Here is a 25,184-nt window from a genome sequence, read left to right on the forward strand (position 1 = left end):
ATATGACAGGAGACCAGCTTGGCTTAACAGTGAAATCCTTGCTGTTCTTAAACGCACACAAAGCTTACAAGAAGTGGAAGCTTGGACAAACGACCAGGGAGGAGTATAAAAATATTGCTCAGGCATGCAGGAGTGAAATCAGGAAGGCCAAATCATACTTGGAGTTGCAGCTAGCAAGGGATGTTAAGAGTAACAAGAAGAGTTTCTTCAGGTATGTTAGCAATAAGAAGAAAGTAAAGGAAAGTGTGGGCCCCTTACTGAATGAGGATGGCAACCTAGTGACAGAGGATGTGGAAAAAGCTAATGTACTCAGTGCTTTTTTGCCTCTGTCTTCATGAACAAGGTCAGCTCCCAGAATACTGCACTGGGCAGCACAGCATGGGGAGGAGGTGACCAGCCCTCTGTGGAGAAAGAAGTGGTTCAGAACTATTTAGAAATGCTGGACGAACACAAATCCATGGGGCCAGATGCGCTGCATCCGAGGGTGCCAAAGGAGTTGGCGGATGTGATTGCAGAGCCATTGGCCATTATTGTGGAAAACTCATGGCGATCCAGGAAGGTCTCAGATGACTGGAAAAAGGCTAATGTAGTGCCCATCTTTAAAAAAGGAAAGGAGGAGGATCCAGGGAACTACAGGCCAGTCAGTCTCAGTCCCTAGAAAAATCATGGAGCAGGTCCTCAAGGAATCAATTCTGAAGCACTTAGAGGAGAGGAAAGTGATCAGGAACAGTCAGCATTGATTTACCAAGGGCAAGTCATGCCTGACTAACCTAACTGCCTGCTATGAGAAGATAACTGGCTCTGTGGATGAGGGGAAAGCAGTGGATGTGTTATTCCTTGACTTTAGCAAAGCTTTTGATACGGTTTTCCACAGTATTCTTGCCAGCAAGTTAAAGGAGTATGAGCTGGATGAATGGACTAAAGGTGGATAAAAAGCTGGCTAGATCGTTGGGCTCAATGGCTAGTGATCAATGGCTCCATGTCTAGTTGGGAGCCAGTATCAAGCGGAAAGCCCCAAGGGTGGGTCCTGGGGCCAGTTTTGTTCAATATCTTCATTAATGATCTGGAGGATGGTGTGGACTGCACCCTCAGCAACTTTGCAGATGACACTAAACTGGGAGGAGTGGTAGATACGCTGGAAGGTAGGGATAGCATACAGAGGGACCTAGACAAATTAGAGAATTGGGCCAAAAGAAATCTGCACTTGTCCTTTTTGAACCTCATCAGAGTCCTGTACTTAGGATGGAAGAATCCCATGCACTGCTACAGACTAGGGACCAAGTGGCTAGGAAGCAGTTCTGCGGAAAAGGACCTAGGGGTTACAGTGGACGAGAAGCTGGATATGAGTCAACAGTGTGCCCTTGTTGCCAAAAAGGCTAATGGCATTTTGCCCTGTATAAGTAGGGGCATTGTCAGCAGATCGAGGGACGTGATCATTCCCCATTATTCAACATTGGTGAGGCCTCCTCTGGAGTACTGTGTCCAGTTTGGGGCCCCACACTACAAGAAGGATGTGGAAAAATTGGAAAGAGTCCAGCGGAGAGCAACAAAAATGATCAGGGGGCTGGAGCCACATGACTTATGAGGAGAGGCTGAGGGGAACTGAGATTGTTTAGTCTGCAGAAGAGAAGAATGAGAGGGGATTTGATAGCTGCTTTCAACTACAAGAGGGGGGTTCCAAAGAGGCTGTATCTAGACTGTTCTCAGTAGATGACAGAACAAGGAGTAATGGTCTCAAGTTGCAGTGGGGGAGGTTTAGGTTGGATATTGGGGGGGCGGGGGAGGACTATTTCACTAGGTGGGTGGTGAAGCACTGGAATGGGTTACCTTGGGAGGTGGTGGAATCTCCTTCCTTAAAGGTTTTTAAGGTCAGGCTTGACAAAGCCCTGGCTGGGATGATTTAGTTGGGGATTGGTCCTGCTTTGAGCAGGGGATTGGATTAGATGACCTCCTGAGCTCCCTTCCAACCATGATATTTTATGATCTGTAATGCAAGCAGAAATAGGAGCCAGAAGCCAGAGACTTTTACATCTGCTTTATGCATTTATAAATAAATGCTTTGCTTTGCTCTCATTGGTATTGGGGATTAAATCTATTGGTCTGAGACTCCACTAAGTACTGTATAAAACCATTTATATTTGTCAGCTTGTGCCTGTCCTACAGGGGTACATGACTGAAGAGAAATTTCCCTACTGCCCAGTGCCGATTTGGGATATAATTACTATTTAGTGTGGTAACACCTAGGGACTCCAATTGTAGACTAGGGCCCTATTGTACTAGGTGCTGTACAAACACAAAACTGCCCTTTTCCCCCACAGAACCAACAGTCAAAGTATATGACATAACAAATGCAATAGACAGGGAGCATAGGGAAAGAATGAGACAAAATAAATTTTAATTTTGATTCACACCAACAAAAATAAAAGTGCATATCCAGAGCTCTGGGTGTCTTTACCAGATATTAAGAATACAGTAAACTATTATGGAAACACAGGCAACAGGTACAGATTACTTCATCTAGACTTTGGAGAAAAATCAAAAGAATCCTTGTCTAGCTGCCAAGCCTTTGAATGGAGTTCTTGGTCATATTAGCGAAGTACTAGAGTGTGATCTTCAGCTGGTGCATAGAAACATAGCTCCATGGACCAGCATGAGTTCCCCTGATTTACATCAGCTGAGGATCTGGTCAGAGATTCTCTTTAACAGCACAGTTCATCTTTGCAATATTGCAAATAATGTAAAAAACTACTCACCTGAGTAGCCCCAATGAAGCAAGTGTGACTACTTGCTGGAGTAGAGTTATTCAGCTACTGGAGTCAAGTTACATAATCAAATGTTTAAGGCTAGGATTTCCAAGAGAGTCTAAGTGAATTAGGTTCCCAGCGCCATTGAGTTCACTTTGAAAATCTCAGCCTACATCTGTGTAAGATTGGCCCCCAAAAAGGCCATTTGTGTGTGTGTGGTTTTTTTTTAAACAAGTCAGGTGCGCTCACCTTATGGAACACTTTCATGTAGTGTACAATATTTATGTATCAAAGATATTAGAAACAACTGTCAAACATTACATCACTAAGACTATTAGTGAAAATAGCAAATATTAAAAATAATAGAGCCACATCCTTAGCTGCTGTAAACTGTCATAATTCCTTGGAGCTACACAGATATATACCATCTGTGGATCGACTCCATATTTACATCTACCTGTTTGTAAGCATTGTACAGTTTCACACACTGCAGTTCAGGTGTATACAGTGGTTAACACTGAACTCTACCAAATGGTCAATAGACATGATGCAGTACGGTTTTTAACCCTTTGGTAATTTTTCATAGGGAGACTATTGTTCTGATTTCCAATTTGAGGGATTTTCCTTTCCTATGACTGATAAATGAATCAGCTTAGATCAATGGTGTTTTTCCATGGTCTCTCTAAGAAGCTATCCAAGCAGAATGTGACATAAGGACGAACTACTTTTTTTGCTGTGGTACAGTGTAAATGGCATCTTAACTTTCATGCATGACAACTTGCTGGGCTCCTCATCAACTCTTGAAACTTCCCTCTTTGCTATCTACCTGTGTTTGATAGCTAAATTCTGTAATTTTTGTCTTCCTGTGAGCTAACTACTCAGTTGCAGAGGCTGTGCTGGGTTTTGTGACCAGAGCGGATTTTAAAGCATCCTTCCAATAGCTGTTGCATAAGAGTTTCTCTTGGATGACACAGTGTTAATCATCTATAGTGGGTGAAAATTTGGTATTTGTTCATTTGGACGCATAGCAGTTGAAAAACCATGGAGAAATAATTAACCAACAGGATTTAGTCTAGTTAAATATGCATTAAATATTTACAGGCTGAGCTAATCCTGAGTAATTAATGTTAATCTCTTTAATATCTGAGAAATATGACATCAAAATGAAACAGAATTCTTGTGTTAAGATAACTTATTTCAAGCTGGATGTAAAATATGAAGATTTCTCTCGAGGTGCTAGGCCTTTTCAAGGACATCAGGTGGGAATAAATTATATAGAAACTTTTTAAAAACCTTCTCCCTGCAGTACTTCCCAACCAATACATAAATCACAGGTTTAAGGCAACTCTTGGTGGAAGCAGGAGAAAATTAGGAGCCAAAATTGAACAACTTGTCTCAGGAACAGCCCTCGTTAGCTTCCATTCCTCAATAAAAAAACAAAAATGTGATGGTCCAGCAGAAAAGAAATGTAAGCACAACTGTGAAGATCAACATGGTGGCTGTTGTGTCCTTGTGGTCCCTTGACCTCTTGTGTTTTCTCATAGAGGATGAATGATGTGGCAGTTAAAGATGATTGCTATAGATGGCAAAGCAAACCCCATGATGTTTAATGTCAGGTGAGCAGTTGTTTCCCACAGTTTGCTGGGGAAGACTAGGGTGCAAGAGAAGATATTCAAGTCTTGTGGATATTTCAGACCAAAACATAAATGTTGGGATACTCAGACTTCTAGAGACCCAGGCCAGCAGACAGATTGCTTTAGCCTGAGCATTACTTTTAGTTTCCCTCTGCTTATCAGTGTCTGAACGAAAACTAAATAGCAATCCATGCTGATTTGCCACTAATGAAGATGCTGGTGTATGTGTTCATCTTAATAGATGTGTTTGGTGCTATGACAAAGGAAGTACCACATGGCCGGTTGTATTTATTTCTGATGGTCTGATCCCAGAAAGGGAGGTTCACAAGGAAGACCACATCAGCAGCTGCTAGATTTAGAAGGTAGATTTTAACACCCTTATGAAGCAAATACACAGAAATGCCACATAGTTTAAAGAACACCTGCACCACAGACTGTGTCAATGTACAGTGATACTATACAATATACAACATCCCACCACTCTAAATCTGGACAGTGTTAAATTGCTTTAATTTTCACTCTGGCTTGAGGAAATGAAGGTCTGATGGAGCACTTGGGCCATTTGTATTACTCTGAAGTAAATATGAATGTCATTAAGGAATCCTGTGGCACCTTATAGACTAACAGACGTTTTGCAGCATGAGCTTTCGTGGGTGAATACCCACTTCTTCGGATGCAAGAAGTGGGTATTCACCCACGAAAGCTCATGCTGCAAAACGTCTGTTAGTCTATAAGGTGCCACAGGATTCCTTGCTGCTTCTACAGAACCAGACTAACACGGCTACCCCTCTGATACATGAATGTCATTGACATACTTGAGTAGAACTGTGCTTTGAAAGAAGAAAAAGGGATGGGGTTACCTACAGGCAGGGAACTCTGAAAACATTCTCCAAGTAGTGATTCGTGATGGCTTATTTTCTACTAAAAATTCCTTCTAGGTCATCCAGTTTTTATAAGCTACATCTGTCTGAGTCAGAGATCATATGCCTAGTACTAATGCAAGCTAAACTCCCTCCCCAGTCTGTGCTATTTCCTCTTTAAACTGACATTGTTTCCAAGCACACAACAGAAGGAAAGGGCCTATTTAGTATGTGTCATAACATACAGCCCTCCCAGGCTGAGGGCAGGAATAGATGTGGCAGTGAACCACGGAAATATCCACCCCCTGATTAGGATGTAAGGGGGGCTCAATGAATGCCATTAGTAGATGCCTAATTGCTACAAACCGTGCTGAGGTTTAGCAGAGTCTGTCTCTGTGCTGACAGATATATACAGATGGGCTTCTTTTTTTAAATTTTTAATAAGGAAGGAGCTAGCTTGATGACCCTGGAGACTAAGCTCTAACTACAGTACTAGGCTTCCCCACACAAGTTTCCTAGGGTTAAGCCCAACCCACCTTGCCCTGCCAATGCACCTCATCCTGCTCTGGAGAGTGGGCACAATTTTGCATCTTGCTGAGATGCAGCCACTTTAGAAGTGCCAAGGGGCCCTGAAAACAGCAGATATCCCCATCAGGGAATGTCACATGCAAAGGGGATTCCTTGGATGAGATAGTGCAACTGGTTCTGTATTGCCCCCACAACCACCAGCATGGTCCAGGGAGATGAGGGAGTGGTCAGTTGACAACTGCATTCAGGCTGGTCTTAGTTGCAATGGTAGCCAAGTGTATGCTAGAGCAGCCCTAAAACTACAGTAATTTACTCTAGGTGCCAGGTAGACCTCCCAATTTTTCCCAGGAGATAGGGATGCACCATAATGACCTACAGCCACCCTTTTCTGCTTCTCTTACCCTGATCCATTCCTGTGCTGAACATATTTTGGGCAGGATCTCTCTGCTAGGTCTAGTGACATGATAACCCTTCCTCCAAACTCCTCAAACAGTCGGAACTTAGGATGATGGACTGTGCACCATGTCGATAAGCTCTGGAGGACCAAGGAGCAAGAGACAGGATATGATCCCATGCAGATTGTTTGCCAGCAGGCTCCTCCCATTTATGTAGAGGTACCTGCTGCTCAAGGGCCTCTGGTCATCTTGATCTGCTCTAATGTTTAGGCCCAACCCAGACCCAAGCCCATCCTGAATCCAAGAGGGTAGAGTCATTTTCCGACCTGATCTCGACCCTTCCCCTTGAACCTGAGTTAGTGCTGATGTCTCCTCCTTCTTCCCATGGGATCAGCATGGCTGCATGCCCCACTCCTGCTGTCCATCACCTCCTGCCATGCCATGTGCATGCTCCAACTCCTTGGCACCAGGGCTGGATTAACCTTTTGTGGGCCCGGCACCAGACATATTTGTGGGCCCCCATGGAAGCAATGGAGAATGGTGTAGGGAGGTCAGTCCCCAGAGCAAGGGGCCAGCCAGAGGCAGTGGGGCATGGCATGGCATGGCAAGCCCCGCTCTGACCAATGCAAAGGCACTATTTACAAACTGGGAGTTGCCAGACACACAGGGGCCTGCCTGGCACTGTGCTGCCAGGATGTCCCTTCCCCTTGGGGACAGGCCCATGCCACACTATGCAGCTCTGCTGAATGCCCCCTGTCTCCCTATGGCCAGAGGCCCCCCCAGACCCACCCACAAATGCACAGTGCCCTGCACACCATCCCTGCCCACAGCCCCACCACACACAACCCCCCACTCCCTAATGCCTCAACACACTCAGATCCTCCCCACCCCTCCACAGCCCAGCACCCCCCATACTCCCCACAGACCCACTCCCCCAAGGCCTGTCTCCCGGCCACACTCACTAGCCCTACTGGAAGGCAACTATGTCTGCCGGGCTGAGCTGGCAACGCAGCCAGGGCTGGTCCCAGGGCCAGGAATCTCTCCAGCTCCTCGGGAGTGGCGCGATCAGCCAGGCCAGGACCTGCCCCAGCTGGGCTCCCTCAAGACGCACTTGCCTGGAGGGGCCCAGAAAGCCTGCCACAGTCTCCCCCCTCCCACCCCCACCTGCCTGAGACTGGCCAGGCTTCTGCACCAGTCCCAGGTGGCTCAGCTCCGGGGAGACAGGTGGGGCCCCACAGGTGGTGAGAAGCAGAGACTGCCTGGAGCCAGAGGTGCCAGGGAGTGGAGAGGAGCCCTCGGCCAGCCGGCGGGCAGGCCGAGAAGAGCAAGTGGTGGGCAGGGGGAGCCAGTGGTGGCTCGGGACGCAGTGCAAGTGAAGCAGGCCAGGGGCCCTTCTGAACATGGGCCTGGCTCCATGGAGCCACTGGAACAATTGTAAATCTGGCACTGCTTGGCACACTCTGCCGCGCACACAGCACAGTGAGGTGTTGCTGGCAGGGGAAGCAGGGCATGCAGCCCCTGTGGTGCCACCCTCATGGGCAGAACTTGGAGAGTTGATTCATTGTGAGAGGGTCCAGTTGTTTTCCTACCTGGACCTGACACTTGCAGTCTCATCTCATGGGGTTTGGGTTGGGTTGCAGGGCTCTAATCTCAGCTCTGGTGGCATGACACTGGGAGAGAGGCAATCTCTCAAGAAATTGAGTTCCAAACCATTTAGCCCTTTTACCAGTGGCAATACCTTTATCTCCACCTAGCAATTTACTGACAGCCAGTGTAGAACCTAGAGCAGGGGTGCTACATGCGCCCCTCATGAAATTTTGCTTCATAACCAGGCAGCTCCATTGTGTTGTCTTTCGTTTTCTAGGAGTCTTATTATAGTTATCTAATCTCAAAGTCCTATTACAGCAATCTAGCCTCAGAACTGTTCTATAGGACAAGAGTTTGCAGATTTTATGGTGAGGCAAAGAAATATTTGTCTGCTTCCTACACAGTCACAGCATATGATCTCCAAAAAAAAAAATCTGTCACAGTCAGCCAATCTTAATATAAGCTTTCTGCTGCTATTGTTTTAGTGATGTCCCTTCTGCCTGGGGGCTCATCTTTAAACCACAGAGAGATGGTATTGAGGGGCTATTTTACATCTAAGATATTTATATGGCCTCCTGTCATCCTCACAATCTCTAAGGTAGTTGTCCCCACAACACCCTGTGAGGTGGGGAAGTGCTAATAGATGGGGAAATGAGGGTCAGAGAGACTGTGGCACAGAGGCAGGCCACTTGTGGCACTGAACTGAACTTGGGTTTTCCCCAGCCTAACCACTGGCCATTCTTCCTTTCATGACAGCAAACAAGGGTACCACAGAGATGGTCTGAAAATCTGTCAAAATGAAATTTATAAGAAAAATTGAGTAGGGGAGAATTGTGGAAAAGCTCACAAAAAGTTGCAAAATTTTCACTGAAACACAATTTGACTAAAAAAAAAGATAAAAATCATTTGCTTGTTTTTCCTCCTCCTCTGTTTTCTGACCAATGGTTAGTACCAATTAGTGCTAATCATGCTGGTGTCTTTTACATGTGAGCTGAAACCTCACATTCATTTACTATGGACTACTGAAAGTAACTGCAGGAAAGTAATTTTCTGTTACAACCTGAGTTTGAACCACAGCTACAATTGACGTCATATCCCACTATCAATTGGAGGCCTATGCACTTTCTAAGGGCTCTGTGGAATCAAGGAAAGCACCTCAGATTCCTCAGAGCCTGCAAACAGCTCCTAGGATTAGCACTGCTACAGAATTTATACAGTATAAGGTTTAAAACTCCATATGTTTCACTGAGAATGAAATACATTTTCAGCTAAATTCCTTTTTTTTAATTTCACCCAAGGCAGTTTTTCTTTCTTCTGTGAGTAATTTTAAATATTTATCACTGGCTGACCACAGATCAGAGGAGTAGTTTTTAATCAGTGAGTTGAACACATTCCATAACTGCCTCCTTTGCACATCATGGTACAGTGGAATCTGCCTATTGTGAACTCGGTTCTAGTGAAATTCCATATACAGTGAAGTTAATATTGTGAGAGGATCCCCCCGGTGTGTAGCCTGGGACTGTGGGACCGCTGTGCCCCCTGAACTTTCTCCAGCCTGGCTAGTGACCAGCAGCAAACCCCACCAAGCACTGTGATCACTCAGCACAACAGCATGGGGAGCCCCACACCCAGCTATATTGCATGAATGCTCCCAGAGCCACTCATGAATCACACAGAGAAAGGCACCAGAGTCAAATCCTCCCAGCATTGTACCTCAGGAATATACCGTCTTGCACTGCTTAAGACAAGCAATGCAGATTTATTAATCGGTTCACCACTTCAGCGATGGAAAGTGGATGTACACCAGCCTTTGCAAGACCTGAGATTTGCCACGCACTTCATATAAACTCACTGGTAAAGATAAAGAGTTAAACAAATTTATTGACTATAAACGACAGATTTTAATTGATATTAAGTGATAGACAAAAAGTCAGTGTTAGTTACCAAAAGAAATAAAATATAACTGTGCAGTCTAAACTCTCAACCCTATTAGACTGGGCAACAACTAGTTTAAGCAGTTTTTCTCACCCACTGGATGCTGCAGTCCTTAGTATACAGATTAGCCCAGATTTCAAGGGTAAAATCTTCTCTGTTGGAGTCTTGTCTTCTTCTCAGTGTCTTAGTTGCTTGCAGCATAGGTGGGGGCAGAAGAAGGGCCCAGTATGTGTTCACTCTGTCTGTTTTATAGACGTGTGCTTGGAAAGCACCAGTCCAGGCATGTCTGGGTGGGCCTTGAGCAATTCCTCTGGTGTGGCCTCATGCAGGTGAGTCACTGCATCATAGCTCCCTTGCTGGACAATGGCTGTTGATGGGTTGATTGATACCCCACCTGGGTGTTATCTACTTTCCTTGCTGTTATCCCTGGGGAGCTGTCTGATTCCCCAACTTGCAGCATGTTTTAGTGACAACCATACAACACAATTCTCATAACTTCACATGCATTGGTGATATACACACATGGATAGAGAAATGACTTTCATCCAATCATAACCTTTTTCCTGATACCTTACAAGACATGCTTTTTATGTAAGATCACAATTATATAAAAATGAGGAATATGGGGGTTCCAGGATGCTCCCCCAAGGCATAGACTGTCACAAGTAGTTATTGGGGTAGTGCCCATTTTGGGCTGGGTGCTTGGAAATACCCAAATAGGGTCTGAGCTCTCAGATACTCACAATCTGAACGTAAACTCAGAAATAAGATATACCCTTGAGAGTAAAGATTTGCAGATCAACCCAAGCACACAAGGCCTATATATACATTTCCGATCATGAACTACCAAGCTTTTACAGATCAAAGAAATTAACCATAAGTATATAGAAGACAAGATTTTGAAATGAATAGACATATTGGACCTTGTCCTTCATGTTACCTTAGTTGAGGTTTCAAATCTGAAAATAGTTGGTAAAATGACCTATGAAGACAGCAGCTAGAGAGAGTTCAAACCATTCTTGTGATGAGCCAGTTTTTCTGTTGTCAATTTCACTGGACATAGGCTATGCACATTCAGAAAAATTGCTCTGGAATCAAGGGATTTTTCTTTTCCTCAGCTCCATTCTCTTAGTGAAGATATAAGGCTTGTGCTTTAGCAGTTCACAGTGTAAGAGCATTGAGAGCATCTATACAGCTCTCTGGCAATTCTAACTTGTCATGGACATTCAGCTGTGTGGGTCATCTACATATCTGCAATGATGTGAGACTCCATCGGAAAACTCCAAATCACCTCTTCAATGCTAGTGCACAAACAGTGAAGCTTTGCTTGCACTGGCTGAGGGGGACAATCCGTGTCCACTTGTGGAGGGAAGCTGGGGCTCAAGGATGAGGAAAATTCTGCTTTGGTAGCAGCGCACCCCACAGAATAATTATGGCCCCAAATTTGGAGTTATTGATAAAGAACACCCACTAGGCAAAAGACTGTCAATCTAGATGGCTGTCTGGGAAGGGCCCATTCAGATTAATGAGCCATTAGGAAAAAAACTACAGGCCTTAGAAGTTTATCTCCCACTGGGGAGCCTTCCTGAGGATGCTAGAAACAGTCTCTGTCTCATGGCTGCTATGACACTACAGGGCCATGTGATCAGGTCACCTGGTGCTGGATTCCATCTTGGGATACCTGTGTTTTTCCACTGACTGGCATGGGAACCAAGCTTGGAAACAAATGGTTTCCACCATATGCAAAGGTTCTTCACTGACTCCTTGCCCAAAGAGATTCCTAAAAACACCTGAGGAACAAAGATTGTACTAGGGGAAAGTGCTGGACCCAGGCTAAAGGGATTTTTAGACTGTGAATGAAACACCTGGGGATTCCAACCTGTAAATTACTGAAGCTTGGCCCTTAAGAATCTCTGCAGCCTGCTTGAATCATCATTCAGGGTGAGAATTTGCTACTCATATTCAATCTTTTCAGTATATTAAGCTTAGTTTGTGTGTTTTGTTTATTTGCAGGTAATCTGCTTTGATCTGTTTGCTATCCCTTATAATCACTTAACATCTATCTTTTGTAGTTAATACATTTTTTTGCTTTGTCTAAAGCCAGTGACTATGGAAATCATAACTTGCAGTGGAAAGCTGTTGCATATCTTTCTCCACATTGAGGGAGGGGGCAAATTTCATAGCTTACGCTGTACAGTTTTCTGTGCAGCACAAGATGGTATAATTTGGGGTTTACACTCCAGAGCGGGGTGCATACTTAGGAACTGGGAGGTGCCTTAGCTGTGCCTTTCCATGCAGGGGCTGTGTAAAGAACCTGTGTGTATGTAACTGCAGCTGGGTGTGTCCCTACCTGTATGTGTGCTGGTTAAAGTGCAGACTGGTCACAGTGGTACAGTGTAAAGGGAGCCCAGGGGGGCTCAGTGATCCTGCCCTTTCAGTGGGACAAGTCCCTCATCTTCCTCTGCATGGGCAGGAGTGGCAAACCAAGCCCCCTTTAACCTCTTTCTCCTTCAATGGAAACATTCAGCGTGTTACGCTGTGACAGAGAGCTAGCTGTAGCACGGAGAAGGCTACAGGCACAACTGGAGCCAATTAACCTGTTTCTAGTGGGGATTACTAATCCTTGGTGGTAACTGTTGGGTTAATGAGGTAATTGGTTCAGTAACTGGGCGGATATATATTTGGGAAGAACAGAGAGCTCAGAGGTTGAGCCGGGTGGAGAGAGAAGCTGGGTGGAAGGTGGCTTCTCCTGTGTATATGTACTATGCCCTGCCCTGTTTGAAAACAGAGGATTAAAGATACATGTGGTGGAAAAGAAATAGACTGTATTTGTTTGTGGCTGGGGACCACGAAAGCAGACTAGACATTGCTGCTCAGTGGGTAGTTGATGAAGTGCCTGTGACATGCTCCTTCTATTTAAATCCTGGTCCTGTTCTGACACCAGTATCACTCCTCTGCTAATCTTTAGCAGATGTGAGGGCCTTATAGGTTAGCTTCCTACTGGAGAAGAAATCAGTGACATGGAGGCTGGATGTATTCTAAATGTAATTTGCTTTATTTATAATACATCCCCAAGTCCTGGAACAGAGGTGGTCAAACAGCATGCAGGCAATGCCTTCTTTCAGGGACCCCAGCCCAACACCAATGCTTCGTTCCCATGGAGCAGCTTTGGCTCAAGAATTGTCTGTAATCAGAGACTGAGGCAGAGATTAAACTCTCTGTCTGCTCCCAGCTCGTCTACCAGAGACCAGTATAACAAAAACGAACAAGAACACAGCATATTTTTCAAAGGCTTGACATTTGCTCACATGCCAAGAAAAAGTATGTAGAAGATTGTGTAATTGTGCCACCTGTTGATTCCTGCCATAACAACAGGACACACAGTGAGCATCATTCATAAAGCATTTTCTCCATTAGGGTGTGGATTACTTGAATATAAAACAACACATCCCTTACATGTGTTATTCCTATGTAAGGTAGAATGGGGCCCACTGTTTTTACTCCTTTATTAACCGCATAGAGTGTTCTGGCAGATGCTCATCTTTGAACTAAATGTGTGAGTAGGATCTCTGAACCATGGGCCTGGTCTAAGGTAAGTCTTTCCATTGACTTGAATGGTATTTGGCTCAAACCCTGTCTAGGTATGTGGGTGGTGCAGTCCTCTTTCCTAGCCACTCCTGCAGTGGGAGGCAGAGTGGTCTTTGCTTAAAAGCAGATGAACGTTGCCTCCTATGGCTCACTCATGCTGCTGGTACTGCTTTGTGTTCATGTCCTCTGGGCACTCAATACTGTGGTAATTCACAATGGAATAACTGCACAGATTTCCCTAGCACTGCAGCTATTAACCTTCTACATGACAGTTTCTCACTTGAAACCATTTGTAACCCAATGCAAGGTATTTCAAATGCCATCTTCACTCCTTTCTCACTTCCCTTGTTCTTTTACTAGAGAAAGATCCACACCAAAGCCCAGGTCTAACCAACTCAGAATCTGAGGTGTTCAGACTCCAGATCTCTTGATCCTACTTATTTAAAAAAAAATCTTATGGGGTAAATAATGAAGGGATAGGAATGTCATTTATTTACATTTGTTGTTTGCAGTGTTGTAGTCGTGTTGGTCCCAGGATTGTTGTCTCATTACACCAATCTGTAGTCCACTAACCCTTCTTTGCCCTATGACTGCAGACAGGGCCGGCTCCAGAGCCCAGCGGGGCAAGCACCCGCCTGGGGCGGACCTGCCGCAGTCATGCCTGCGGGAGGTCCACCGGAGCCCCGGGAGCAGCGGACCTGCCGCTGGCATGACTGCGGAGGGGACGCTCGGCCGGCGGCTCCCGTGGACCTCCCGCAGGCATGACTGCGGACGGTTCGCTGGTCCCGCGGCTCGGCTGGACCTCCCGCAGGCATGCCTGCGGCAGCTCAACCGGAGCCGCCGGACCAGCGAACCGCCCGCAGCTGCGGGAGGTCCAGCCGAGCCGCGCGACCAGCGGACCCTCCGCAGTCATGCCCGCGGGAGGTCCGCTGCTCCCGCGGCTCGGGGGCGCCTCCCGGGCATGACTGCTTGGGGCGGCCAAATTTGTAGAGCCGCCCCTGACTGCAGAGTTGTGAAGTGCCCACTTTATCTTGAATGGTTTCTTCCAACGTGTGTTAACTCCTTATGCTTAAAAATCTGTTCCACTTTGTATTTCACTGTGACACTCCCAGTACTTTTACCAGACCCGAAGAAGAGCTCTGTGTAGCTTGAAAGCTTGTCTTTCACCAACAGAATTTGGTCCAATAAAAGGTATTACTTGACCCACCTTGTCTCTCATTTATTTACATTAAAATATTCAACCTGAGTTCGCTAATGTGAGGTAGTTAACCTGAGTTAAGAACATCCTTTTTTTTTTTTTGCAGTGTAGACACACCCTTTGAATTCCCACTTCCCAGGATGCTTTGCTATTAGGGAAGCAGTTGGAAATATTATGAAAGATTTTGTCATTCATGGCTGTGCAGTGAGTTCTCATGTTTAGAGCTGGTTGGAATTTTTCAATGGAACGTTTCCATTGGAAAATGCTGATTCATCAAAAACAAGACTTTTTGTGGAAACATATTGGTTTTGATTAAATTTTCATGAGGAAGATTCCTGAGGATGGAGTGTTTTGATCACAGAGAGAGCAAGGTCCAGAATAACCAATAGTCCAGTGGTTAGGGCACTCACCATTACAGAATGAGAACAAACGTCAAAACATCGCCATTTTTTTGTGAAACAGAATTCTTGTTTTCTGGCCATTGTGACTCACTAAGGTAAGTGTAGCACAACCAGAGTCATGGACTTTCCTATATTTCCCTTCACTAATGCTGGTGCATTTCTAAATGCAGTCATTTTTCAGAATGTAAGACATGTGAGTAATAACATGTCAGAGTTTTAAATGGCTTTTGAGCCTTTTTGGCCTCATTTGGACAGGAATCTGTGTCTGAGAGCAGCCAGCACACATGCACTGCGCATTACACATTGCAGCCGTGTTTAAACTTTTACTGATTGAAAAAAAACATTTCTTTGTTCACTGTCTAAACTGGATCAAAGAATTGTTGTTTCCTGTCTCCTATTACTTTTATTGTAACCTTTAGAATTTTTTGTGTCACACTCAGAGGAGGAGAGTGATTCCAATGAAAGATTCATTCTGAGGATCATATACAGAAAGCCTATATTTAGGGGAGATTGTTGAACCAACACATTCTATTGGCATCTACTGATCATTAGGCAGCTTATACTGAGCTGTAGGGCCTATGCTACAGATTCACACATAGTGGGCCTGCTTTTCTACTGCTTTGCACCTTCTGTACTCATTTAAAGTTGTGTCGAGTGCATTGTGATTGGGTAGCATTCCACACAGATATAAAGGCTTTACAAGGCATGGGCACTAGAAAGAAAGATGTCCAGTGACTTCTGCATTATAGTGTATGATGTGAAGGGTTAAGAGCACTCCTTTGTATACAGTTTCATAATGTAACTGGTCATTGCCTTTCATCTAAGATGCTTACATATAATACATTTGTTTATACCTTATGCTTATACAGGCACTCAGATAAAATGAATTAGGACTTTCTTATAAAGCGTTCATGTCATCTGAGGATCTAAAAGCACTTAACAATCATTATCTGAACCTCAGAACATTTCTATCAAGTTGGTAAACTGAGACATGTTAACCTCTTTGCTTATCTATTTGTTTAAGTTACTTGTCCAAAGTTTACAGAATTCAAGTAGCAGAACTGAGAAAAGATCCCAGAAGTCTCAGACTGATACCCGAATCATTAGAAATCATATTCCTTCCTAATAAAGGTCTTGTGAAGCTTTTATGATCTTCCACATAACATTATTGCTACAGTATAACAAAATGATGGACAATATCATGTTCTTTATTAAGATCCTCTTCAAAATCCACTTGTGACAATTGGATCACTTATTCTATGCCCAGTAAAACAAAGTTTCCTGCATACATACATAATTTCAAACACAGTTCTTAGCCTACTTAGATTTCCATACACATACAGCTATGTGTCAATGTACAGTAATGGCTGAGAACTTAAATGAGAAATAATAATACTTAACACTTTTATATAGTGACTTACAAACATTAACTAATGAATATTAATCACTGCCCAATGAGAGAATAAACAAATGTTATCCTTATTTTACAGCTGTGGAAGCAGAAAGAGAGGTTACGTTATTGGGCCGCAAACCACACAAGGAGTGAATGGTGTATAGACAGGAAGGGTAGCCCAGTAACTAGTGTGATAGCCTGGGTCTTGGAAGACCCAGAGTGAATTTGCTGCTCTTGCTACAGATTTCCTGAGTGCCTTGGACATGTTATGTAGGCCCAGATTTTAAAGATCTTTAGGTGTTGCTCTGCCCAGCATTGAGGTAATTTAGATGGCTAAGATACTCAGGACTTGCAATGCTGAGCAGAACAGCACCTAAATAACTATAAAAAGCGAATCTTGACCTCTTTGTGCCTCAGTTTGCCATCTGTAAAATGGGATGACAGAGAAGTACTATCTCACAAGAAGATTGTGAGAATACATACATGAAAGTTTGTGAGGTGCTCAAATACTGTGGTAACAGAGGCTATATAAGAGCTGAAACAGACAGTGTAAGAGCCTAGAATAGAACTCCCAGTCCTGTGCCCATTATGTACTGTTCATGGCTTTTATTTATATGACCAATAGTAAAACTGTGTTGATCCTGCTCACGTTTTTCTCCATGAACTTGGTGGACAACAAACATAAGCTTATTGAGATGATAATAGGGCTCTGCAGTTATTATGGGCAAAATTCTGCCTTCACTTTCTCTAAGCAACCTCACTAATGCTGCTTTGATATGATAGACTGTAATGGTTTCCAAAGGCTTATGGCAGAAAGTTGTGTGGTCTTTAGTGATGTCAGTGAGGATGCTAAAAAACCCAGAAATATTTTTTCTTATCATTAGAGATGGCCAAAATGATTCAAGTTTTGGGCAAAGGTTCAGGGAAGTTCTTATTTTACCAGAAACAAACCCAATCCCAAAGAGTTCTTAAGGTTCAAAAACGGGTAGCATTTTTCCTGTTGTTTTAAAAATAATAATTTTTCCCACCTCTGCATCATACTTCTTTGGAAATTCTTCCTCTCACAAACCTGCCATGCTGCTTTTCCTTTTATCTAAGAAGGTAATCAGAGAAGAAAACTTTCTATTTTGATGTAAGGCTAGGGTGTCCTTCAGTATTCTTTCATTTAGAGCTAGTCCGAACTTGGTATAGCCATCCCATAGGAAATTTTGACATTTCAATATTTCCTGTGAAATGAAATTTTCAAGAACAATTTGTTTTCAGTCAGTCAAAAAGTTCTGTTTTGGTAAAACTGAAACATTTCAGTCTGATTTTGACTTTTTTATTATATTATGGTTTATAATATAATATCAAACAAAATAAATTTGTAAACAATAAGCTAAGAAACAAAAAATTGAAAATATTGCATTGCACCCTTCTTGAAACAGTTTAAATTTTTTTAAAATGAAATTTTGTCAGAATTGAAATATTCCCACAGCGCGTTTTACATTTGTTTTAAAAAAAAAGGGCATATTCTGAGGGAAAAGGTTTCCATCAGAAAATTTTGAACCTGCTTTGCTTTCACTGTAATTTAGGGCCATTCTACTTATGCTTCTCATAATATGCATCTTGGCTCCCTATAAGTAAATAACATTAGCTACTGCATAAGGGCTTGAGCCTGCAAGCTGTTGAGCACTTACTGAAAAAGGCTGAATGTCATCAATTGACTTCAGCTGCACCCTAATGTCCAGAGCCCAGTTCTGCAAAGGGCTGAGCACACATCTCCAGTGTTAGCACAATTCAGCAGCTGCTAACATAATCACTCTGTGCAGCTCCAGACTCATTTTGCAGTGTGGCTGCTCTCACTTGAGCTAGGCTTACTCATGAGAAGTTAACTCATGTAGCTAAGTTAACTCAATAGTGCGGATATCGCCTATATTACATGATAAAGAATGTGCTCATGCATTCCTTAATCATTCAGATCTTCCACTACCGTCAGTTTGATTTCAAAGACATGGTTTTCTCTATTATACTCCTGTTTTTAATTTTTTATGAGTATGCCCCATGCATATCTAATCTGTATTCTCGTGTATTAATTATACAGCACCACAGATGTGAATTATTCTTTACAGACAGGTATAAAATACAGGTCTTTGCTCCTGAACAGCTTACATTCTACATTGTCAGCTACATTCATTCACCCAAATTGTGCTCTCAGTTACACCTGTGCAACCCCTTGTTGCTGGGGGTTACCCAGATGTAAAAGACTAGAAATTGTCCCACTCTAGGGAATAGAGGGTTACATTCCATTCCATTCCACGCCACCAAAGTCAGAGCAATCCCCAAAAGGTATAACCTGGCAATCATGTAAACAGCAATTTTTGGATTGGAGCATTTGGAACACCTTATTGACCAAAGGGGGAAAATAATGTGGACAGTAAACATCAATTTAAATTGAAAGGGGGGAGGGATAGCTCAGTGGTTTGAGCATTGGCCTGCTAAAGCCAGGGTTGTGAGCTTAATCCTTGAGGGGGCCATTTAGGGATCTGGGGCAAAAATCTGTCTCAGGATTGGTCCTGCCTGGAGCAGGGGGTTGGATTAGATGACCTCCTGAGGACCCTTCCAACCATGATATTCTGGGATCTTAATGATCCTATAAGACCTTCCATTCACTATAGTCTCATTTGAAAATGTTCCTTATATTAAAAATGTTTTATTTCAAATGTATGGGTACGGTGGTTAGCTTCATAATACTGACAGTAGCTATTATAAAATGGCTTTACTTAGAGAACTATATTCTGACATCAGACACTTATCTTCGTTAGCAATATAAATATTTAAAAAGATAGTGTGTCAAATATACTTCAGCCATGAATATATAAATATATCATGAAATGTGATTCAGTTATGAAAAATGTTGTCCATTAGCTGGTAGAAATAGATGTCTACATGGAGTTTTGTATTGAGATCAGCTCCCCGAGCTTTCATGCATAATGAATGCAGCCAGGGCACACAATGGGGTGCCATAATAGATGGATATTAGGAACTGATATGTTGAAAGGTTTTCTTGTAACTTTGCAATAAGCAAAACTGTGCTATCGTGCTAATGAAGAAGCAGACTTTTTCTTTGGGCATTCAGTCGAAATGGACGTTCTCAGAGTGTCCAAAGAATTCTCCATCCGGATGGACTCTGATTTGTTGCATATCCTAGGCAGGCAGCATTTGTAGAGTTCCCTGGATTTCTTTCTGAAATGCTTGCCTACAATGACATACAATATTGGGTTAAGGCAGCTGTTGCTATAAGCACAGTATGTAGCTACCTGGGTCACCAGCTCACTGATATCTTTAGTAATGCAGTCAGAAATGATGCCTACCTGAATTAGTATGTCAATGAATGTGGTAATCTGGAAAGGAAGCCAGCAAATGATAAACAGCAAAAGGACAGCAAGGACCAAGATGGTGGCTCTCTTCTCAGTCTGGATTTCTGAGAGTCTTTGTATTTTGTTGTCTCGTAAGGCTTTGATTATTTGAATAGTACAATAGGTAATTACACAGAGTGGGATCAAAAAGCCCACAGTATTCAGCAAAATGTGTGTTGCAATTGTCCAGTGTGTGGATGGATAATGAAGAATGCAGGCTCTGTCCTTGATGTCTTCCACATAACTGACAGACCTGAACACTAGAACAGGAGAACATATGACCAATGCAGACACCCAGATGATAAGGCTGTTCCATTTGGCACATGTACCTCGTCGCATACGTCCAAGAGACATGGTTTTCACCAGGGCCAGGTAGCGATCGATGCTCACCATCATCAAAAAATAAATGCTAGAATATAAGTTCATGTAAATGATTGCATTAACAGCCTTGCAAAGGAAAGTGCCAAAAGGCCACTTAAACTTATTAGCGATATTAATGGCCCAGAAAGGTAAACCGCAAATTAACATCAAGTCGGCAGCTGCCAGGTTTGCCAGATAAATTTCAGCCACCGTGCAGCGACTCTTGTGGAAACACAAAACGCTGAGGACGAAGCCATTCTCTATCACTCCCAGGACAAAAATGACCCAGAGGAACATAGGCTGAAATGTATATAACCAATCCCATGCATCCAAAATAATACAGGTAGAGCTGCTGCTGTTTTCTGATGTGTTGTGTGAAAAAGACTGATTGATTCCAATCTTCCAGGTAGTCATACCACTGGAAATATTTTCTGCTGTGATGGAATCCATTTCTCTGCTGGAAAATAAAATGTGAAATAAGATAACTGTTTATACTCCTTAGGATCATGTCTTTGAATAGAATACAGACTGACAATTAATTGTATATAGCATGTGGTTTACTCTCTTACAGATACTGCATATCTGTGGAGGTTTGAGACAGTAACCACAGGAGCATCCCAAGTGGACCTCGTTCAAGTGACTGAAAACAGAAGAGATGAAACAGCAGCATATGTGTGGGGGACTATGGTTTGGGATGACTGAGGCTGTGACAAAATGTTTTTATGGATCATTAATTCTATCAATATAAACTAGAGCATTTTTGATACCTTGAGTGGGCTGTTGGTTTCCTTCAAGGTTTATCTTTTTGTAGTGTTAAGTGTAGTCTCCTATAGGACAGACTTGTATTCTCTTTTTCTTGATAGTTTTATGGTGTGCAGGTGGTGTGCTTGTGGCATCTCACTTGTTATTTTATACCCTTCCTTGAAAAGTGGTGATTTGGTTTCAATAGGACATGATAATCCTTTCCCCCTCTTTCTTTAATGGTTTTTAGGCTACAGTGATGGAATGAATGTTGTCAGCAGCTAAGCACCACATTTTCAAATGCAACCACTTAATGTGCAACTGCGATTTTGGACAGGTAAATTTGTGAGTGCAAAACCTGCATCTGCCAGCAAATTGGGTTGCTTGCCTTCTAATGGCATGCATCCAATGAAGTGGGTATTCATCCATGAAAGCTCATGCTCCAAAATGTCTGTTAGTCTATAAGGTACCACAGGACTCTTTGCTGCTTCTAATGGCGGATTCACATGCCTATTTTTTGCATCTATAATACCCTGCCTGATCCACAGAGTGTATAAATGTTACAGCCCCAGCAAGAGAGTCCTGCTTTTAGTCTGGAGGACCCTATTTCAATTTCTGGTCTGATGGCCAAAATGGTGTCTGTCACATAAGTTCAGGCCCTCCCAGGATTTCTGTGGGACAATTTTGATGCCAGGTGACAACCTCTTAGAGTACGCGGCCCTGTATTGTTAATATTACACAGCTTGGGATGCCTTCATGTTTCAGGGGAAGCACTTTAGAGGCACTAATGTCAGTTAGGTGCCTAAATTCTGTTGAGTTCAAATGGAAGTTGGGTTTCTAGCTGCCACTCTGGGCCTTTGAAAATCTGCCCTTTGCTTGTTACTATTATATTAATAGATTCCAAGGCTAGCAGTGACCAGTCTGACATCCTGCATAACACAGGCCATAGAACTTCCTCAAAGTCTTTTAGCCAAACATCCCAACAAGATTTAAAAATTGTCAGCGATGAATAATCCACCACTACCCTTGATAAATTGTTCCAACAGTTAATTACCCTCACTGTGAAAAATATATGCCTTATTTGCAGTCTGAATTTGTCTAGCTTCCAACATCCAGCCATTGGATCGTGTTATACCTTTCTCTGCTAGACTGAAGAGCCCAGTGTTCAATATTTGTTCCTCACATAGGTTATAGACAGGGGTGGCTCCAGGCCCCAGCACGCCAAGCGTGTGCTTGGGGCGGCATGCCGCGGGGGGCGCTCTGCCGGTCACCGGGAGGGCGGCAGGCAGGGCTCTGGTGGACCTCCCGCAGGTGTTCCTGCAGAGGGTCTGCTGGTCCCGTGGCTTCGGTGGACCCCTCACAGGCACGCCTGCGGGAGGTCCACCGGAGCCGCGGGACAGGCGAGTGGCAGAGCGCCCCCCGCGGCATGCCGCCGTGCTTGGGGTGGCAAAATGTCTGGAGCCGCCCCTGGTTATAGACTGTAATCAAGTCACCCCTTAGCCTTCTCTTCGTTAAGCTAAATAGAGTGAGCTCCTTGAGTCTATCACTACAAGGCACCTTTTTTAATCCTTTAATCATTCTTGTGGCTCTTGTTTGAACCCTTTCCATATTTTCAACATGCTCTGGAATAGTGGACACCAGAGCTGGACACAATTTTCCAGCAGCGGTTGCACCAGTGCCAAATACAGATGTAAAATAACCCCTTTACTCCTACTAAAGATTCCCCTGTTTATGCAGCCAAGGAGCATACTGTGATATTTTTAAACTGTAAGTACAGTACTGTAAGTACAGTCTTCCAGGGTTTTAGTGTAGCTGTCAAGACTGAGTGACCCGTATGGAACCTGCCTTATGCCAAGTCTTTAAAATTCCATAACTTTTATTATAGTTTTATTGGCAGCTGTTACAAATGTATTTGTAATCAGGGCAGTTGTCTGATACAGCTGGTAACTTGACAGCAAAAGGACAACTTTAGATCTCATTGAAGGGCTCTAATGTCTATTATGCAAATATAAGCTATGCTCTGGTTACTACCTTTCCTAGCTGACAGCTGGAAATGTACATAAAAACATACTTGCTGGAAGCAGGATTACCACAAAACTGTCATTAATTTATTATTACTGTAGTATCTTAGAACCCCATCAAGATCAGGATTCTTTTGTGCAAGGTGTTGTAAAGGCAGGTAACAAAGAAGATAGTCTCTGCCCCAGAGAGTTTATAATACAGATGTCAGATAGGGGGGGGCAGGACAGGGGAATGAAACAGACAGAGCGGGCTGGGAAGATGAGGTAACTTTAAAAGGAACAGAGTTTAGCAGACAAGTAGATATCATGGTCATTTAGGGTGACCAGACAGCAAATGTAAAAAAATTGGGACGGGGTGGGGAATAATAGGAGCCTATATAAGAAAAAGCCCTAAGTATCAGGACTGTCCCTACAAAATGGGGGCATCTGGTCACCCTATGGTCATTTGTGTATCCATCCCCCATGAGCAAGATAAAGTTTAGTATCCGTTAAGTTGTATGGTGAGTGCAGTGTTCTCAACTGTCCCAGGATTCATGTTGTCCAAAATATAACACCTCCTCATACCCATATCTAAACTCAGGAGCATATCCCCATCCTCTGACTTCACCACTGGCTCTCTGTCCTTGTCAGAACCCATTCAAACAACCTCCCTCGTTGTCTTCAAATTCCTGCCTGGTTTTGGCCCCTTACCCGTTTTACTATTGTCTGAAGAATTAGTGGCATGTCACAGTGAGTTACACTGTGACCGAAGGTCTTGGGGATGCCTTGATTTTTGGAGCTATTTGGTACAATTAATTTGGATTTACTTACTATAATTTAAAGCCAAACACACTCATTTCGGGAGTTTTATGTGTAACATTGTACTTCTTTTGATTGCAGCCTTTCCCCCTACCCTTAGTTTGTGCTCATTGTCTTATATTGTAAAAGCTGCTTGGTGCCAGGATTACGTCTTTGTGGGAACTCCCTTTACGCAGTACAGGTATAATGTTAAGGCTGCAGGATCGTGACATCCACCATTCTAAGCAACATCATCACTGCAAACTCCTCTATACCAGCAAAAGGGCTCCCACCAGACCTCTCTCTCCTGCTCTATTCAGCCCCCTCCTGCAAAATGCTGAAGTCACTGAGCAAAAGTCCAGTGCTGGCAGTGGCAATCTCTCACTCAGTTTCATACAATACCGGTATCAAGACACCAGTGCTAATAAGCTAAATATCTGAGAGCTCTGAGGATGTGGTAGGTCCATATAATGTGTTGCAAATAACTTTGCTTTACTCCCTCTTCCTGTAGCACTTACAGATTTATGCCATAAATGTACTTGTCAGACTGGTGGACAACTGCCAATCAACTGGTCATTCCTGAACAGAAGTCCGGCTGGATGCTGCAAATAAACAGAAGCTGTTTATCTTCCTGATAGTAACATAAAAGGTTCTGACTTGGTGAAGAGCATTATAAGAGTCCTTTATTTTGTGCTCTGTGGTTGGACCTATGCACATATTTAAAAGCCATTCATTTGCAATTCAAAGAAAGTTCATAAAAGTTGTGACATTGCTTGGCAATTTCTTATTCCTTCTCCTTATAATTATGACAAGCAGAAGAAGAATACCCCACTGCAGAATGTTAATTTTACAGTGAATAGCAGCACAACAAGGAGAGAGTACATGTTTTAGGATATTTCTCCCTCACCACATCTCTTTGGGATTACATTTTTAGAAGGGAAGCATTTACAAAGACAATTCTGTAAAATAAAGTAAATAGTGGCATTGTAGCCAATACAATGACTGTGATTTTGTTTTCTGTGTACTGGACCCCTCATACTTTGAAAGTTAACTAGCTACTATTTTGTATTCAGTTGAGATCAGTCATAGAATATCAAGGTTGGATGGAACCTTAAGAGGTCATCTAGTCCAACCCCCTGCTCAAAGCAGGACCAATCCCCAGACAGATTTTTGCCCCAAATGGCACCCTCAAGGATTGAGCTCACAACCCTGGGTTTAGCAGGCCAATGCTCAAACCACAGAGCTATTCCCTCCACCTGTTTACAATGGAGATACTATGTGTGAAATCCTCTCCCACCTCAGAACTCTAATCCACAGGCTACTTTGAGGCAGGGTTCTCTCCTGCATGAAATACTGAGAGATCCAAGTTCAAGCCCTGCCCCCCAATATATCAGGCAGAGTGGGGATTTGAACCCAAATCTTCCAGATTTTAACTGAGTGCTTTAGTTACTGGGCCATAGGCACCATTTCCTCTATCAGCTATATTTTGTATAGGTCCTGATCAGGTAGGCATGTTCTTAGGCAGCCTCTAAGCACTCCTACCCAACAGGACCCCAAAGGTGAGATATGTGGGGAAACATCTAGCTTGTGAATCCAGCTGCAGCTTAGATAAGAGTTAGGTGTC

At 43.4% G+C, this 25,184-nt stretch overlaps 2 protein-coding genes across 5 annotated transcripts in view; both read right to left on the reverse strand.

The window, feature by feature from the left end:
* Positions 1–4,169: 4,169 nt before the first annotated feature.
* BDKRB1 (bradykinin receptor B1) lies at positions 4,170–5,828 on the reverse strand. The gene is given in 6 exon segments (XM_045013198.1): positions 4,170–4,264; positions 4,267–4,442; positions 4,444–4,535; positions 4,538–4,581; positions 4,584–4,755; positions 5,775–5,828. Coding segments are annotated over 6 exon segments (633 nt in total).
* Positions 5,829–16,079: 10,251 nt separating this feature from the next.
* BDKRB2 (bradykinin receptor B2) overlaps positions 16,080–25,184 on the reverse strand; it is a 42,052-nt gene continuing 32,947 nt past the window's right edge. Inside the window, exons 2-3 of one of the 4 annotated variants that reach the window (XM_045012239.1) lie at positions 19,617–20,478; positions 16,080–17,356 (exon numbers count right to left, since the gene is read on the reverse strand). In XM_045012239.1, the coding sequence (XP_044868174.1) occupies positions 17,195–17,356; positions 19,617–20,471 (1,017 nt within the window). In that variant the 5' untranslated portion in view covers positions 20,472–20,478 and the 3' untranslated portion in view covers positions 16,080–17,194. Of the gene's footprint in view, positions 17,357–17,683; positions 20,479–24,078; positions 24,141–25,184 lie in introns of those variants that run through there. The other 3 variants (XM_045012240.1, XM_045012238.1, XM_045012237.1) reach the window with 3 other exon arrangements.

The sequence above is a fragment of the Mauremys mutica genome, chromosome 4 (genome assembly GCF_020497125.1).
Source record: "Mauremys mutica isolate MM-2020 ecotype Southern chromosome 4, ASM2049712v1, whole genome shotgun sequence".
In the NCBI taxonomy this organism is placed as follows: Eukaryota; Metazoa; Chordata; order Testudines; family Geoemydidae; genus Mauremys; species Mauremys mutica.